This window comes from Falco naumanni, chromosome 4, assembly GCF_017639655.2.
Source record: "Falco naumanni isolate bFalNau1 chromosome 4, bFalNau1.pat, whole genome shotgun sequence".
In the NCBI taxonomy this organism is placed as follows: Eukaryota; Metazoa; Chordata; class Aves; order Falconiformes; family Falconidae; genus Falco; species Falco naumanni.
In genome coordinates this window covers 3419130-3435608 of record NC_054057.1, presented here as the reverse complement: position 1 = coordinate 3435608, position 16479 = coordinate 3419130, and the positions used below count along the sequence as shown (strand labels likewise).

At 46.3% G+C, this 16479-nt stretch overlaps 1 protein-coding gene across 1 annotated transcript in view; it reads right to left on the bottom strand.

The window, feature by feature from the left end:
• Window positions 1-15822, bottom strand: part of TRIM71 (tripartite motif containing 71) — a 62960-nt gene extending 47138 nt beyond the window's left edge. The window contains 2 exon segments of the mRNA XM_040589418.1: window positions 13862-14341; window positions 14343-15822. Of these exon segments, the coding sequence (XP_040445352.1) occupies window positions 13862-14341; window positions 14343-14747 (885 nt within the window). The 5' untranslated portion in view covers window positions 14748-15822.
• Window positions 15823-16479: the final 657 nt, after the last annotated feature.

Below are 16479 nucleotides of genomic sequence, written 5' to 3'. Positions count from 1 at the left end.
GTTTTAAGGAGGAAGCCTTCCCAGAACCCTTGGATTGGCTTGTTAGAGTAAGAGCCAGCATCAGGGGTGTTCTTCAAGGCTGGTTTCGTATTTGGCAAGTTGGACTGGGCTAAAGAAGTCACCCTTCTCTATGCATTGTCAGGAGTAAGGTTCACCGCTCAGCCAGACAAATGGCCAGTGCAACACTGGGTGCTTATAGGAAAAGACAAGGCTGCTTACAGCAAGAAAAGGCGTTTGGATAGAAGCATAACTGCCCTCTCAACTGGGAAGTATTCCCCAAATTAAGGGTTAATTATTACAACCCCACACAATATAGGAAATACTGAAACTGCAGTATTTTAAACAATTCCTCAAGCCCGCTTCATCAAAATTGCCATCAGAAACGTGGTCAGAATCTAACATAACCTTCTTTCCCCAACTCCATAGAATTCAGAATTTGATCAGCATTGTTTATTCGAATTTGGTCAAAACTCAGATCAGTAGGAAATATTATATCAATCCCTTTTTAGGGCATAAAGGCTGAATCCCCTTGTGCCGGATACTACTTTCAGATGCCGGCATTGTCTGCTAATCTAGCAAGGACAGAAGCCCAACTTAGCCTAGTATATTTTTACAGGAGGTAACACAGAGAGATGGGTCAGAAAGTTGATTGTCACTGAACCAAGCAGTACCCTCTCTTCCTTTTGTTCCAGGGTAGAATCAGTAAATTGTTACAGTTGCCATCTAAAATTGCAAGTCCTTTCACCAGACCATCACCTGATTATTCAGAAAAACATCACAAGAAACTAGAAAAAGTATTCTTAAAAAAGCCAGGACAACAAATAGCCAAGAGGTGGCAGTGTTTCTATCTGGTAAACAAGAAACATACTGATGTTTATAGCATTCTAGTAGGGTAGGAAGTCCAGTGGCATCAAACAGTGACATACTGCAAGAGACACAGGTTTTAAAATGCTCCTTTCTCCCTTTCAGCTGCAGCCCAGTTAAACGGAATAGCCTCTTCAGGTGCTACACCCAGCTGTTATTTAAAGCAACTGCTTTAAGTAGTAGTAGTAGTATACTACTACAAACATCCAGATTAATAGTAATTGGATGCTTCTAGACAAGAAGGCAGCAATATTTTAGTGGTTTAGTAGGCTCCAACAAAGGTAAGCATTATAAGAGATGATCTGTGCAGTTGTTTGGCTTTTTTTTTTTAACCTGACAAAGAAGTCTCAGCTTTAAAATAAAGATTTTAGGGTTTTTTTCAATTTGACTTATGATTTACAAAACAGGAAGAGTAACTGTATAAACCAGTACTTAAATTTCACTTGGCATTTAAGCTAGCCTAAGGAAATCCCAAGACTGCCTCACCTCTGAATTTTTAACATGGTTATTGAACACTGGAAGATGAAGTTTCAGTTCACATGTTCAGTGCAAAGGTCACAAGCTCTGCAAGACCATGATCAGAAACATTCCAGGGCAGTGTTGCTTAATTCATGGCAACAGCTTTATTTAACAAAAGCACTCAAGGAATGGTTTCCCTCCGTAACTCCATACGGGATCAAACATGAAACGAGTCAGCTTACTCCAAGAAGTGGCTTCTTTGACCACATGAGAGCTGGGTGTTTTGAGAATTTGTTTTGGCTGGTTTTGTTTCGTTTTGTTTGTTTAAACTTTAATTTATAAAGATCTTTCATTCTGAAAACATTTCTACCTAGTCGTAGCAGAAAAAGAGCCATGGCATACGTATTTGGCAAGAATGTCTCCCCTGCTTAGATAAAAACAAGATCCATGAAATGGGGAAAAAACAACCCACATACCACGATGTTCTGACTCTCACTGATTTAGGCGAGTATCTTTCAACAACAGCCATTTGTTCCTAGTGAACCGCTGGCAGCAGTCTGCCTGGGTCAGACAGGGGTGTCTGAAGAGTAGTTTCCTTTCTTAGATCCCAAGTATAGTAATCTGTATCTTTTCACATCATGCCTCTCAAAAACATGCTGCTTCATTAGAATATGTGCATACAAGAAAAAGTTCCTAGATTCACAGCTGCGGATGTCACCTTGAATTATTTCCCCCTACTCCTCTCCTTAGAGCAACAGACTATATAGCTGTCTGTCAAAAGTATCTCTGCCACAGAAGCCAAATGGAAAATTGCCAATCTATTTCCAAAATGAGAATCCCCTAATACAGGTGGCAACTATGTCTTTACACATACCTTCAGAAAACTCATGCCAGCAAGCTTTGTAGTAAAACTAAGCCACAACTTAGAACGACATGATTGTTCTCAAAAACAAGGAATAAACCAAACTGTCAGTCACCCAAGAACAGACAACTGGAAAAAGGTTATAAGAATATATTTATTATCATGAGTAGTTCAGCAGATTGCCATCCCAAGGTAAGCCATATCCAAATGCACTTGAATTCTGCAAGAAGAGAGAACACTGTTCTTTCATATGCTGACAAATACCTCGAAGAGTAAACAAGATTGACAGCATACCACTTCAGTAAGTCTCTCATCTGCTGAAAGCATATTTGGTTAGCACACAGTGATCTCAGCTGGGAGGTATCACTGCTCTATTTTTTATTTTGGTGTTTGTTTTAACAAGCAACATTTCCTCTTTCCAATCTATCCCTTAGCTTATGAAAAGTGTTTCCTTTTTGTGTCCTCCTTGGATGGCATTAAGATGAATTTTTAAACCTCAAACAATAAAGACTGATGGAAATACAGTCTTCTCCTCCAGCCAAAATATTGTTTCATGCATTATATGGTGTTTTCAGTTGAGACTAGGGTTTTTTTCTGTTGCTCATTAGAAAACTAATGTTAAAGAACAAGACAGGACATCAAGGCTTCCACATTAGAATTTTAAATATAAATTTAAATGGCAGGACACCTTGTGGACCAGTTAACGTAGAACTATACACTATACCACTTCCCATATTTTTTCTGAAATAGCTGTATTGAACATTGCTGAAGACAAAACAGCAGTTCTGACAGAATACAGAACTGGTTCAATACATCACTCCTAGATTGATCAACTGTCAAGACTTATCTTTCATTTAGGAAAAAATAAGTCGGTCTTACTATGCTAGCCAAACCCTCATAAATAGTATTTTAAAATGTTTATATAGGTATACTGACAATATATAATGAAGACAAATGAACAGCAACAGAAAAGGCATTCACTGAAAGCATCCAAATTATTTAATTCCTTTTCAAAGTTTGGGTGGTTAGATTCAAGGTGGAGCTGGGGAAGGACAGGAGGTCAACATGTTTGGATAAGAGAAAAGGAACTTCAGTACTTGTTCTTCCTTCTTCCCTACAGAGTCTTCAGCTGCAGGGTTTTGGTGCCTCCATTGTCCAACGATTTCAGCCAGCTTGGCACTGGCTTTCATCTTCTTACATGTGAGCCAGTTCACCCTGCTACTTCATGCTAAACAATGCGTGAACGGATCAGATACAGAACACTGACTGTCTGAAAGAGGCTGAAGCAGAAGGGACATGCAGATTTAGATGACAAGGGATACCTGTGCCAAGGCTAGCATGGCAACTAGCCGGGTTGTGTAAGCCACCCTGCTTTGCCTGTGTATCAAACACCATGTCACTTCCCCTGCAACGAATGCAGCTTTCTGTGCCTGGACCCTGCTTGGGAGTCCACGCAGCTGAGGGGTTTCGTCACCTTGAGCTCCTTAGCAGCCCTGTTCTTTGCTGAACGGTGTAGGCTGGCATTAAGAATAGGTTTCAGAAGCAACAGCATACAGAATGAAAATGCTAACCTTCAGCTGTATTTACAAGGATGTTACTTGAAAGGCATGACTTCTGTGAGAAGCTGGTTGCCAGATGAGCCAGCTGAGTTAAGTCCTCCAAATGAAGTTTTTTGTGGCTAGATGAGCAAATCAGAAACCAATCAAAATAAAGCTAGTGGTCCTTCCTGTAGAAAAATAAAATTCAATTGCTTGCAGCATCTAATGATTGACATGAAAATGAAACCATGAATTGAAAGAATGGTTCAAGGTGATTTTTCTGTTCCAGTTTGTAAAAGCAAGCTTCATGTTAACACCTGAACTTTTACATTAAGGTTCTCCCATTTCTACTCTCAATTTATAAAGTTTTTTGTCATTGTTGCCCAGAGACCAAGATAGGAACACTAGTAAAAACTGGCAGTAATCACATACTAGAATTCACTTCACTGACTCAGAGGCATAGGAAGAATAATGGGAGAACTGACAAGGAGGTGTTCAGGTGAAAGAAGGCCTTCGGATTTAATCCAAGCCAGAGTGTATAGTAATGCCACTACAAGCTTAAGTGGCCAAAGAACCCAACTACTCCAGTCTTTGCAAAGACATGCTGACCATACTTATATCCAGTCAATGCCAAAGGCTCATGCAAGGGGAAGTGAATGTACACGCCATGTTAATTTTAATTGCAGTGCTTCAGAATTTCCAGCCGAATTTCTCTAGCAGTTCTCCAGGAGGCCATTTTCCTAGATAATAATTTTTAATTGTAACTAGCAGCATCACATGCAATCAAAGCATACAATTGCTCCCTGAAAATATTATTTCAAGAGTAAGCCACTGTGAATGGAAGCACCACCACCCCTTCAGGCTCACATGACACTGCCTTAGAGGATTTCCACTTGGGTTTGGTACCGAAGTTAGGCTGGCTTGACACAGCTGCTACTGTTTAGAGAGTAACAGTTCAGAGGTGCTTCCCAAATTACTTTTTGACAAGATGCAAAGATGGAACACCACCACCTTTGCCAGAAAGGCAATATCATGAAGATAAAATCATGCTCGTTTTGACAAGTCAATCATCTAAAACTTAGGCCATCAAGTACATCAAATTTGCATGCATACGTATGCAGCCTGTCATTGTGAAGAGTACCTCTCCAGAGCAGCTGGACGTTTGGAGCAGACAGCCCTCCAGCAGCACACCAGCTCAAGACCCTCCAAGGCTTGCTTCCACTCACACCAGCCTGCTCAGACTGCCCACTAACGTCCATGCTAACCACCCCACTGGCCACCATACAGGGTAACTCAAGTAAAGGCGCCATGCTTCAGCAACAGAAAGCTCAAGGCTCGTACACTGGTTATCTCTGCTCTAGTAGTAACAGGTTCAGAGTCCTTGAAAAAAAATAAGTAATGCTAGAAAAGAGTGCGCTACCACGGAATGGTACTGTCCGTTAAAATATATGTTGTCTAGAATGGAGAAAGCAGACACTATTTTCACTCCAAGGAAGGGCAATGCTGTTACCTTTTGGGACACTGTCACAGCCACCATTTATAACCCCAATCTAATTCCTAATTCTCATTTTATCAGTAATCATCTTATCTTACATATTGGGGGGGGGGGGGGGGGGGGGGGCGGGGTGAGTATTACATCCACCCCCTCACAATTGTGTTAAGCACAAGAGGGGACAAACAAGAAGAGTTATTACATCTTTCCCCTATTACCATTTTATTAAGTACAAGAGCATCACTGGGAAGAATGGGACCTCAGTGCTTATAATTCTTTTGTGCTTCACCCTCTTTAATTCTCTAATGTTTTGTTGTTATTAGTTTGATGGTTGTTTCTTTCAGGGTAGAATCCACTCTAGACCACTGTCTAACATTTCCAGTTCTGAATCTTGTTTTTACTCCTTCACAAACTGGCCCTCTTCCCAAAATATTTGCCCATCCATTTAAAAGCCTTTACCAGAAGCTGACACCAAATGCATTGTGTTGGGACACCATTGTGATATTACAGCTGCTTCTACAGTAACTTGGAGGGGGAGTTATATTTGCCATTTGTTCAGTCAATTCAATATGACAATTGATAATTTAGTTATGTGCACAATAGTTTCTATGACTTGCAAACACTTCAACGGCAGAGTCACAATTTTAATTTTCCCCTACAAATAACCATTGTTCTCTGGAGGGAGATGGTTCTCACAACTTTAGCTGGCTTGCTTATCAGTCATCAATTAAAGAAAATCTGGTTTCCAATTTGCTCATCTAGTCAAAAAAACCTGTGTTTAGGACACACTCAGCCAGCTCGTTTGGCAACCAGTTTCTTACAGAGAAGTCATGCCTTTCTCAAGTAACATCCTTGTATGGATCAAGTATTCTTGAAATTTGAGTGACTTTGTCTAGCAGGCTGCAGACCCCCTTCACGCTCCAACTTCAATGTATTAAATCTCCAGCGCCTTTGGGCACACCGTATATAGCAGTGGGGGCGGGGTGTGCTGCAGGGGGGTGAAATTTAACTCTTTACCAGCATGGCTTTTAAAGGAAAAAGGCGACTTGGAAGCATGATCATAGAATCGGATTCTTTCTATTCTCTACCAAGATTTTCCTCAAAGTAACAGGCTCGCTCTGCCTTCCATATACATACACTTAAAAAACTTAGAAATACAGAGCTGACTTTCAAACCACAGACAGACACAGCAACAGCAAGCCCCTAGAAGCTACTTGATCATTATCTCTCACACTCTCAATCACCTGATGTGGCATTACTCAATGTTACAGAAGATCAGGAATAGTAACCTTGTCAGATGACAGGGACCAGTACCGACCAGTTCACTAGCAACTCACAGACCACAGCCCCCACACAAGGCAGCAGCACTCTCTAGTCCCTTGATGCAGGACTAGGTTGGATCGCAAAGCTTAAAAAGGCACCTATAATGCAGACAGCTTTCAAGCTTGCACCAAAGATTTAAGCTAAGGGATTTTTATATTGTACACCTGACAGCGTGAATGGCATGAGCAGCAAGAACCACTGAAGTGAAGGGGGAGGGAAAGGAGAGGATTTGAAGTTCGATAGTGACATTTCCCCCCTAAATAATAGTTTGTCTTTTGTTAACCAAGAGCAGCTGAACAAAAGGCTGTATAAAATTAGCCTTCTAGCATATGCCTGCCACTCTGGACAGCAAGTACCTAAACATGCAAGCAGAACCTGCAAAACCCAAGGCAACATGGGACAAGGGGAAGAGAGAGCAACAAGCTCTAACATTTCAGTAGGATACTCGGATGTAGTTTTGATTTCTGGATCTCAGGTCCCTGCCAGCCTTTTAATTCAGCCAAACACAGCATTTGGTATTTCTGTACCTTTACTACACCTTAACTATGGAAATAAAATATTTCCAGTAGGTAAGTTTGTAACAACACTGGCTATCCTCAAAATGTATGGGGTGGGCATGTAATACAAGCAAGCAACTAGAAAAGATAAAGTTTCGCAAACTTGACAAAATACCTTTAAATACTTTTTATGCATGGAGACCAACATTAAAGGGAAAGTGATGCAACGCAAGTTTAGCTATTACCTATTACCATTAGCTCACTAAAGGGCCCTTATTCTACCCCAAAACACTGAGATCCATGGGCAGGCAGTCACTATTTTGACAGTCTTGGAAAGTACTGGTACTGGGAGCAGCCTTAGTCATTACTTGTCTGATCTTAGTAAAATTATACCATAGTAACAAACAGGACCCTGTAAGACATAACTACCAAGGTAAGAAGACAACAGCTGCCTTTGGCTGGATTAATCTGTCCATTTCAGAAATAAAGTTTGAGATATTTCACAGTTCCTTGTTCAGTAGGGGCCACTTCCACTATAGCACTGAAGACATAGCTCACAGTCCCCTAAATTTTAAAATATTTATAACTCTGAAAAGTGACTTGCACCCACCGCTAGTGAGACAAGTTTAGAGACTGCCTCAAGTTGCCTACCTACTGGCTGAGAGGTAAGCCATTTTCTCCCCAAGTCTTCACTAGTGCAGAGAAACATAGCACAAGGTATGCAGAATAATAAAACAATAAGCTTCTCATTTAAAGTTTCCAGTTCAAGTCTTAAGTCACTTCACAAATATTTCACCTACATGTGTAGGAAAACTGCTGATCAGACATCATCCTATCCAACAAGCTCACCACCTGAGGTTTTAGAAATGCATGTTATACACTCAAGTGAAATAGCAGGAATGGAGCTCTTATTTCTTACAGCTGAACATGTAACCATGAATTAATTCTTGTGAGGAAGTGTCAGTATTGCATACATATCCAAGAAGCAGCACAGTAGGACAACATAGAACATGTATTTGTGAGCCTCATCTGTGGCTGAGTTTTACTCCTTTTACACCAGCTAAAAAAAGCTGGTCAGCATTTTTAGTTCCTAGACTATAGGCTTCATAGTTGAAAAACGTGCTATTTTGTTGAGGGTTGATAAAGAAGAGGAAAATAGCAGCTTAGAGTCAAAAGAACTTTAGGGAAGAAGTACTGCTCCTGTATTAGCTACATACAAATTTCTCTTCCTTAAGATGGGAGGGGGAAGGGGAAAGAGGGAGAGATACAATTGTCCAAAATGATACTACATAGTAAAGCTTTTGAAATAAAGTTTAAAAACAGCAGACAGTATTGCTCCAATTCTTTTGCATGTTTTTGTTCTATCCTGTGACTTTCAGAATTTATTTGGATGCACAAGCATAATTTGTTAGGTAAGAGGACCAAACCCATCCCACCCACAGAGCCCTTCCACAAGCACAGCCAGGGAAGGCAGAAAACAACCCGTGGAAGTTGCTGCAGCTAAGCCCATGAGAACAGCTAAAACAAGGACATATGTTTAATATATTTTAGGATCAGGGACATCCATTCATTACATTAGCCAATACTCACATTGCCAAGCAACAGTCCCATTCCCATCCAGTATTTCTACACTTTTAATTAAGACTTGGAATGATAGGGTAACAGCAGCACTAAAAATTATGTACTACATAATTATGAACCATGGTTATATTTTTAACTGCTCTATTGATAGTGGATTACAGCTAAAGACAATAAACCCCTTCTGTGAAATCTTATCTGTGGTAACATTAGTCTTAACATTTGGTGCATTGTTCGTACAGCTTAAGATCTGTGCTCTCAACACATCATGATTCTTTGTCTGATGGAAAGACACCAACAGCTTTGCAGGAAGGAAGGGAGTATGGGAGGAGAACTAGGAAGGGACAGGGTCAAGTCAGTATCGAGAGAGGAATGATACCTTCTTGGCTTTAAAACAGAGGAACTAGGTAGTTTTCCTCTAAGGAAGCATGATATAGCAAGCATGTTTACGTGCTCTGAAGGTTTAGCTGAAAGCAGAAACTCCTACACAAGATGCAAGATTTCATCACTAAACTGAAGCAAAAATTCAGTCAGACCCTCCCTCCAGCTTACAAGATACACTTCAAGGCATCGGCAAAACCGATGCTTAAGAAAATTAAGTTCAGTATACAGTAGACTAGTTTCATGCTTATTTCATGGAGATTGCATGCAGATCTCCAGTCCTATCTATCTTCTCAAGAAAGTTGTCTAACCTCACAGGTCTATGCTGCAGCCTGCAAGTTTCTCCTGTATTGATACTCTTGTTTTTTTCAAAGATTTCTCAAAGTAAAAACAATTCATTACAGTTGCTTGAGCAGACAAGGCATTTCAGTTTCTTCCAGTTTTTACTCACTGGAAACTATCTGAAGTCACATTTGATTAGGACAGTAGCATAATGATATCGGATTATTACCAGGGGGAAAAAGAAGCATACAACTGTGCTGTATTTACCCTAAAATGTTAAGAGTATTTCAACATTAGTCGGGGCAAAGCAGGGGAAGGAAAGGACATCTAGATTCTGTCCAGTATGGTATTAAAGCTAGTTTTAAGCCCAGCAAAGCTTTTATTCTCTTATAAAAAATAAGCAGTTAAATGAAGTACTTTTATGTATAGGGAAGAGCCAGGAGCTGAAAGTATGCTGGGGAAGGGACAACTAAAAGGAAAGTAAAGCACAGTAAATCAAGAGGTAACTTGTTTAGCACCAGATATCTTAACATTATTTGTAAACAAAAAAAAAAGTGTGAAATTAAGAGATTATTAAAACCCTTCATCATTCTAAAGATGTTAAATCCACATTACACAGACCACATATGAACAAAATAACTTGCTGCCCTGCTTTCTTCACCAGGAAAAAACTGAAAAGACACAGGTGTCAGTAACTGAATCCAAAGTACTGTCTTCAGATTGGGCATCTGCATGCATGTTTGCTATAAAAGAAAAGACACAGAAAGTACGATAAAATGGAGGGTGGATGCATCAGTATAAAGTAGCATATGCAGTTTCTTACATATACTGGAAGTATGGATTTCTCTAGCTCATGTGCACATTCTCCTCTAAAGCTGAAGCTATAGCAGCCACAACAGCAGCAGCAAAATAAAGTACACATACTAAGACCACTGCCTCCAGGATGCACTCCGAAAAAAAAGTTTTTAATCATTGTAATCATTGTGTTAGGAGGGAAAAACCCTAACCACTCGTTAGAATAAGTAATGGCAAGAACCTGCATCACATACTGCATATGTGCATATTCATATAAATAGCCCTTGCACAAGAGACACAGAAAGCCATATTCCCTTTGTGTTAGCCAACTGTTCTGCTGAAACATGTGGGTGGACAGCATTTAAGAGCACGGCGGAGTAAAGCTCAGTGTTTGGCAGTGATGGCAAGCCGTGACACAAAAGAGACTATCTAACCTACCCTTCCTTCCTAGCCACACTATTCCTCCTTTTCCCTCATACTAGTTCAGTTTAGGCCAGACTCCTCTGCAATTCAAATAAACTTTGAATAAACAAAGAAAGATTGGCTTTTGCCTCCCCCCCCCCCCCCAAAGGAATAGTCTACTTGCTTTCCTTTCATGCATCATTGTAGTATTTGCAGACACTAGCCACCCTGAAAGCAAGTGTTCAGAGTCCCATTTTCTTTAGTGTTTGCTACTACATTAACAGTCAATATTCTCTGCTGTCAGTGACTGTATGTACTCATAGCACACAACAGGTTACTGTTCTTTTAGATGAGTAAACAGCTCAACCGAGACTAGTTGCATTGGTTCTAGAGAAACTGCTCCAGACATCCCAGTAAAGAGCAGAAGCCTGCATTTCTCTATTGAAAGGATAAGCAACTATGTTGATCTTGCCTTGCAAATGTGTATCTGTAGTCTTGTTTTGAGACTTGGAACACCTAGTAAGTAACCACCCACAATGCTACTCCCCTCCTCACTTCAGGGAGTCTCAAAGTGGGGATGGAAGAAAGGAAAATTACAGGGAACAGAATGTTTCTGGAATGGACAGTGCTTCCTTCCCAGGAAGAAGGGCGGTAAGACCAGAGAGGAACAGAACCAAGAGGTAAGAAGTGAAGCAGTGATGTTGGAAGGCCAGGATTATCAGGCTCTATGCAAGGAGGTAAAAAAAAAGGTAGCCAGCTGCTTTGGCCCAGAAAAGCCTCAGGAACAGGGTCAGTCAAACTCCTTATTAACTGATCTCAAACAAGGTGAGGAAGATACATCCTGGAGAAGGAGAACTCCACATCTGAAAGAACTCCTAGCAGCTTACAGATGTGATCTACCTGTGCTCAAACTTACATGCATGACATTATTCTGAGGGAATATCCTGCTGTCACCAGCTTTTCCCACTTACACACTGAGCAGAACCAAAGTTTATAACTAATATTAAGGTTTCAAGCTACCATTCCTGCTATGTGTTTTAGGTTTGTTTTTACACTGTTAGACAACCAAAGTCCTCAGTGCATCATTTAAGTACTCTCTTGGAAGGCTGCCTTTCTATTATTGTTCCTTTTATGAGGCTGTAAATAGCATTCTTAGAATTAAACAAGCAATAACCCTCCAGCTTTGCAGCCACCCTTTCTCAAAAAAATTGTACACCTTGCCCACATTTTCAGCCGAAGTGAGAAAGATTTACAGTATAAACTGTTCCAAACAGTCAGTCTCCCCCCCCCCCAGAGGTCTCCCCTTGAGTGAATAATAAATACTTGCAAATACTCATCAGGCACACCCACATTAAGGAACCACCAAAACTCACTAATCAAGAACAGTAGTAGATCATTAATTTGCAGAATAAAAGCCTTTCTCAACAGGAGCTGGAGGCTTGAAAACGCTCACTTGTTTTAAAACAATTTCTAGGTCTACAGGACACACAAGGACACCCAAAACCAATCCTAAGACACACACACTCTTTTCAAAGCAGTGTCGAAAATAAAATCAGTTATAAAATTAGTTATGTAAAATAAATTAACGGGGTTTTTTGGGTTTGTTTTTTACAAGCTACTTCTAAAAAAGCTGTACAGTTTAAGTCTACAAAATACCTCGAAGCTCCTGTCCCAGCTACTCTTCACCAAATGGTGGAAAATAAATCTGTTTTAGAAGCTGGATGCTCTACGCTGTGGCCAAAAGCTCTCCATTGTTTCATTTGACACACAGAATTTTGTCATACTGAGGATACAAGAACTAGACAGCTTTTTAGCCCATACTGCAAGTCCAAAGTTATACTCCAGAATGAATGCAGAAACATGGGGGGGGGGGGTAGCATAATAAGAACACCGTGCTTCATTTCATTCTGGCATTCAGTATTATATATGTTCTTTGGGAAGCCCACTAGCAGGAAGATACCACAAAAAGGTGCAAGCAGCCCAACTGCCATAAGGTTGCTGGGTTGGGGTTTTTTGGTTGGTTGGTTTTGGGGTTTTTTTTCGTTTCGATTTGGATTTTTTATTTTTTTTTGAAACTTCCTGGCCCCTTAAGTACACCCCACCACTCCCAAAACGTCATTTTAAATTTTTTTTTGTTTTCCCACGAAATTCATACTCTTGTTCCCTGACACCAGCAGCTTTAAGAAACAAGAAAAGCTCTTCCAGAGCTTTCTAGAAAATTATTTCAGAGGTACAGCAGTGGGATAGGAGTAAGTGTCCTTGCAAACTGGAGACAAAGGCATCACATTTTGCTAGTCTAAACGCCTTCACCTATCAGTTAAGCAAGCATCCCACGAAAAGCATGGGTACTCTCCCTGTTCTCAGGCAGGTTTTTCCCCTGAAGCTGCTTGTTGTGCTGTCCGATTTCATACTGGGAGGAAACCACCTCCAACACTGAAGTTACTGGAAAATTCCAGCAAAATCCCCCGCGTTGACCCCCAGAGCAGAAGGGGGGGACAGCAGACCGCCATTTTCCAGTTTCAGATGGAAATCAAGTTTCAAACTATCACAGCAAGAAACTATGTCCCAATGAAACTCAAGACACCTTCAAGCACATTTTGAAGAAGCCGCAGCCTCTGTGAAACAACGCTTAGGATCATCAGAAACAAAATCTTGCAAGCAAAGCGTTGTAAGCAAAACACACATAAAACGAGTTCTCGGTTTTGCATCCGTAAAGTTCCCGTTTGCACCAACGTTGCCCCGGAGCAGGAGATGCAGCTGCTGTGGCAAGGATGCCCATCTCTGCTAATTTCTGACTGCCTTAAAAAAAAAATACAGTCCTTCCCTCGTCACGGCCACCCTCCTTCCCTACGTATTCGGTTTATTTCCTCGGTATCTCACACGCCGAACGCGGCACAAAGCCGACCCCACGAAGCAGCTGAACCTCGCATCAGAAACGGCAGGGGCGTGGGGGGCTTTCCCCGCCCGCGGCCTCGCCGCCCAGGCTACGCGCCCCACATACCGGCTCCCTCAGAGGCCGCGGCAGCGGCTTCCCGCCGCGCACCGGCGGCCCGAGGCCCCGACGGCCGCCGCCCGCACCGAGCCGCGGGCCCCCCGCCTCACCTCCTCCTCCCGGGAGCGAGCGGCCGCCCGGGACCGCCGCCGCCGCCGCCTCGCCGCCCGCCCGTTGGAAGGGCGGCCCTACCCCCCACCCCCCCCGGCGGAGCTGAGCCCACCCCCGGCCCCCGAGCCCCGCGGGGCGGCGGGACCCGGTGGGACGAAGCGCCGCGGCCGGTCGCGCCCGGCCCCTCAGGCCCGCCCGCCGCGAGGGTGCGGGGGCCCTCTGGCGCCGGCGAGGGGCGGGAGCGCGGCCGCCCCCCTCCCGCGTTGCGTCGCGCCGCGCACTCACCTCGTCGTCGTGGTGCTGGCAGTAGCTGGCCCGGTCGGGGAAGACGGAAAGGATGTTGTAGGGCGAGGCGGGGTACGGCGGGCTGAGGGCGAGCGGCGCGGCGGGGCCGGCGGCGGCGGCGGGGCCGGCGGCGGCGGCGAAGCGCTCGATGAAGTGGTCCTTGGTCAGGCGCACGCGCTGGTGCGCCCGCACGCAGTTGTCGCACAGGTGCTCCTGGCAGTCGAGGCAGCGGGAGCTGGCGGCGTTGCCCTCGTCGCAGGAGCTGCAGCGGGGCTCGCCCTGCCGGCTGTGGGGCCGCCGCAGCAGGAGCGCCGCCGAGCCGCCGCCCGAGGAGGAGGAGGAGGACGTCGAGGAGGGCGCGGCCGAGGCGGCGGCGGCGGGCGAGGAGCCGGCGGCGCGGTGCGGCGGCGGCGGGCGTCCGTGGTGGCGGTTGTTGCCGCCGCCGCCCCCCCGCGCCGGAGCCGGCGGCGGGGCCGGCCCCGGCGGCGCGGCCGTTCTTCTGCTCGTCGGCGGCGGCGGCCACGACCACGACGTCCAGCAGGTTGCTGAGGAGGAAGTTGGAGGAGGGCAGCGCGTCCATGCCCGAGGGCTCCGAGATCACCACCTTCTGGTCGCAGATGGGGCAGCGCAGCTTGAGCGCGTCCCCCGCGCCGGGGTGCCGCTGCGCCTCCAGGCACTGGCGGCAGAAGGCGTGCAGGCAGGGCAGGACGTGGAGCCGCCGCGGCGGGCCCCCGCAGGAGGAGCCGCCGCCGCCGCCCCCGGAGGAGCTGGAGGTCTGCGAGGAGGACGAGGAGGTGGAGGAGTTGGAGGAGAGGGGAGCCGGCGAGCCGCACATCTCCTTGCACAGCGGGCAGATCTGGAAGTCGGACTCGGGAAACGAAGCCATTTGCGATGGGCCCGGCTCCCCGATGGGGGGTGAAAACGCGCCTCCCCTCCCTCACAGAACAGAAGCGTGGGCGGGAAAAAAAAAAAAAAAAAAAAAAGACGGGGGGCGTCTGTAGAGGCGTGGGGAGAAGAAGGTAGTTCTGCAAGCGGCTTACGAGCAAGCTGGCATCGATCAGTCGTTTTGCCAAGTGGGATCGATTGGCCGGTTTTGCAAATACGGTGTCATCGATCCGGCGTCTGCAGGGAGCTGGATCCTCGCCTCGTACCTCGCCGCTGCCGGGCTTGCTGCTGGCGAGAGGGTATTTTTGGTATCAAGGTGTAGCTGTCCCGCTCTCCCTCGGCAAATGGAGCCTCTCTTCCCTCACATGTACTCAGCCCCCGATCCCCCGTTGCATTAGACAAATTGTATCGATTCCCAGATCGGTCAATACCTCACACAGTCTTCTCATTTCCCCCTTGGGTCAGCAGTTTGACAACGTGGTTTGGTTACTTGTCTTCCTAAACAGAAAGTGCATGGGCGCCGACCGCCCGATCCCCGCCGCGTCCAGCGGGGACCGGACCTGTGTCCGCCGGGGCTCGGCTCCGGTTCCCACGGCCGCAGGACGGGGTCGGGGCGGCAGTGCAAGTCCCTCCGGCTGGGCGGGGAGGACGCGGGTGAGGGGCTGCAGGGGCTTAACTCAAGTTTCGCGCTTTCTTCTTGGGGCGTGGGGTTTTTTCCTCTTTTCCTTTAAACCTGTGCTTGTCGGGGGGGAAGGGGAAATTTCGTTTCAGTTCCCCCCTCCACTTTTGCAATCCAGAGCAGCTCTAGGAGAGAGAGAGGCACTGAAACACAGTGGCCAGGCAGACTTCTCCGGCTCCAGTCCTCCCCCGCCGACGCCTGCTCCACCACCGCATGACTGGGGGGTGGGGATGGAGGGCGGCGTTGGTGCCCACCCCACCGGCAGAGACTCACGCTGGCGGGACACAGAGGAGAGGGAGGAGATGGGAAGAAGAAAAGGGCTCCGCGGACGGTTAAAAGCAGCGGTCCCCTCTCGCCTCTCAAAAATCCCGGCTCGCCGTCCGCCTTCCTCTAAGCGGGGTCCCCGCGGAGGGCAGCGCCGAGCCCGCAGCGGCCCCGCCACACGCGGTGCCCGGCGGCGGGACCGGGCGCTCAGCGCCGCGGGCTCGGCGCGACTCGCACACGCTGCGGCGGCCGCGGCCGGGCAGAGGAGCAGCGGCAGGTCCCCGCCGGCCGCCCTGAATTATTCATGGGGGGTGTATTATATTCGCTCGCACAAATTGGAGCCGCTGTGCAATGCTATCCGAGCGCGCTACGCTCGCCCCCTCCTCCTCCTCTCCGGTTCTCGCTCGCTCTGAGCCCCTGCAGCGCCTGGGATCACATTTCCTTTGTCATCTCGCCTCTTCGCGTGGTGTTTTATTGAGAAAACAAAAATAATATAAAACCCGAAGAGGGGGAGCGAGGAGGGGATGGAGTGAGGTGGGGGGGGTGGCAGCAAAAAACAAAACGCCCGCCTCCCCCGCGATCTGCCGAGCCGGAGCCCACCGGCCCCGGGGGGTGAATTAGCAGGAATTACTCACTGATGCGGCAGCACCGTCCCGGGCGGCGTGGGATCCGGGGAGAGCCATCGCGCTGGGCGCCTTCCCCCGGCCCGGCGGGGTACGGAGGGGCAGAGCTGGGCGGCCCCGGCCCTCGGGCGGCGGGGGATGGGGGAAAGGGGGGGAAGGGAGCTCAG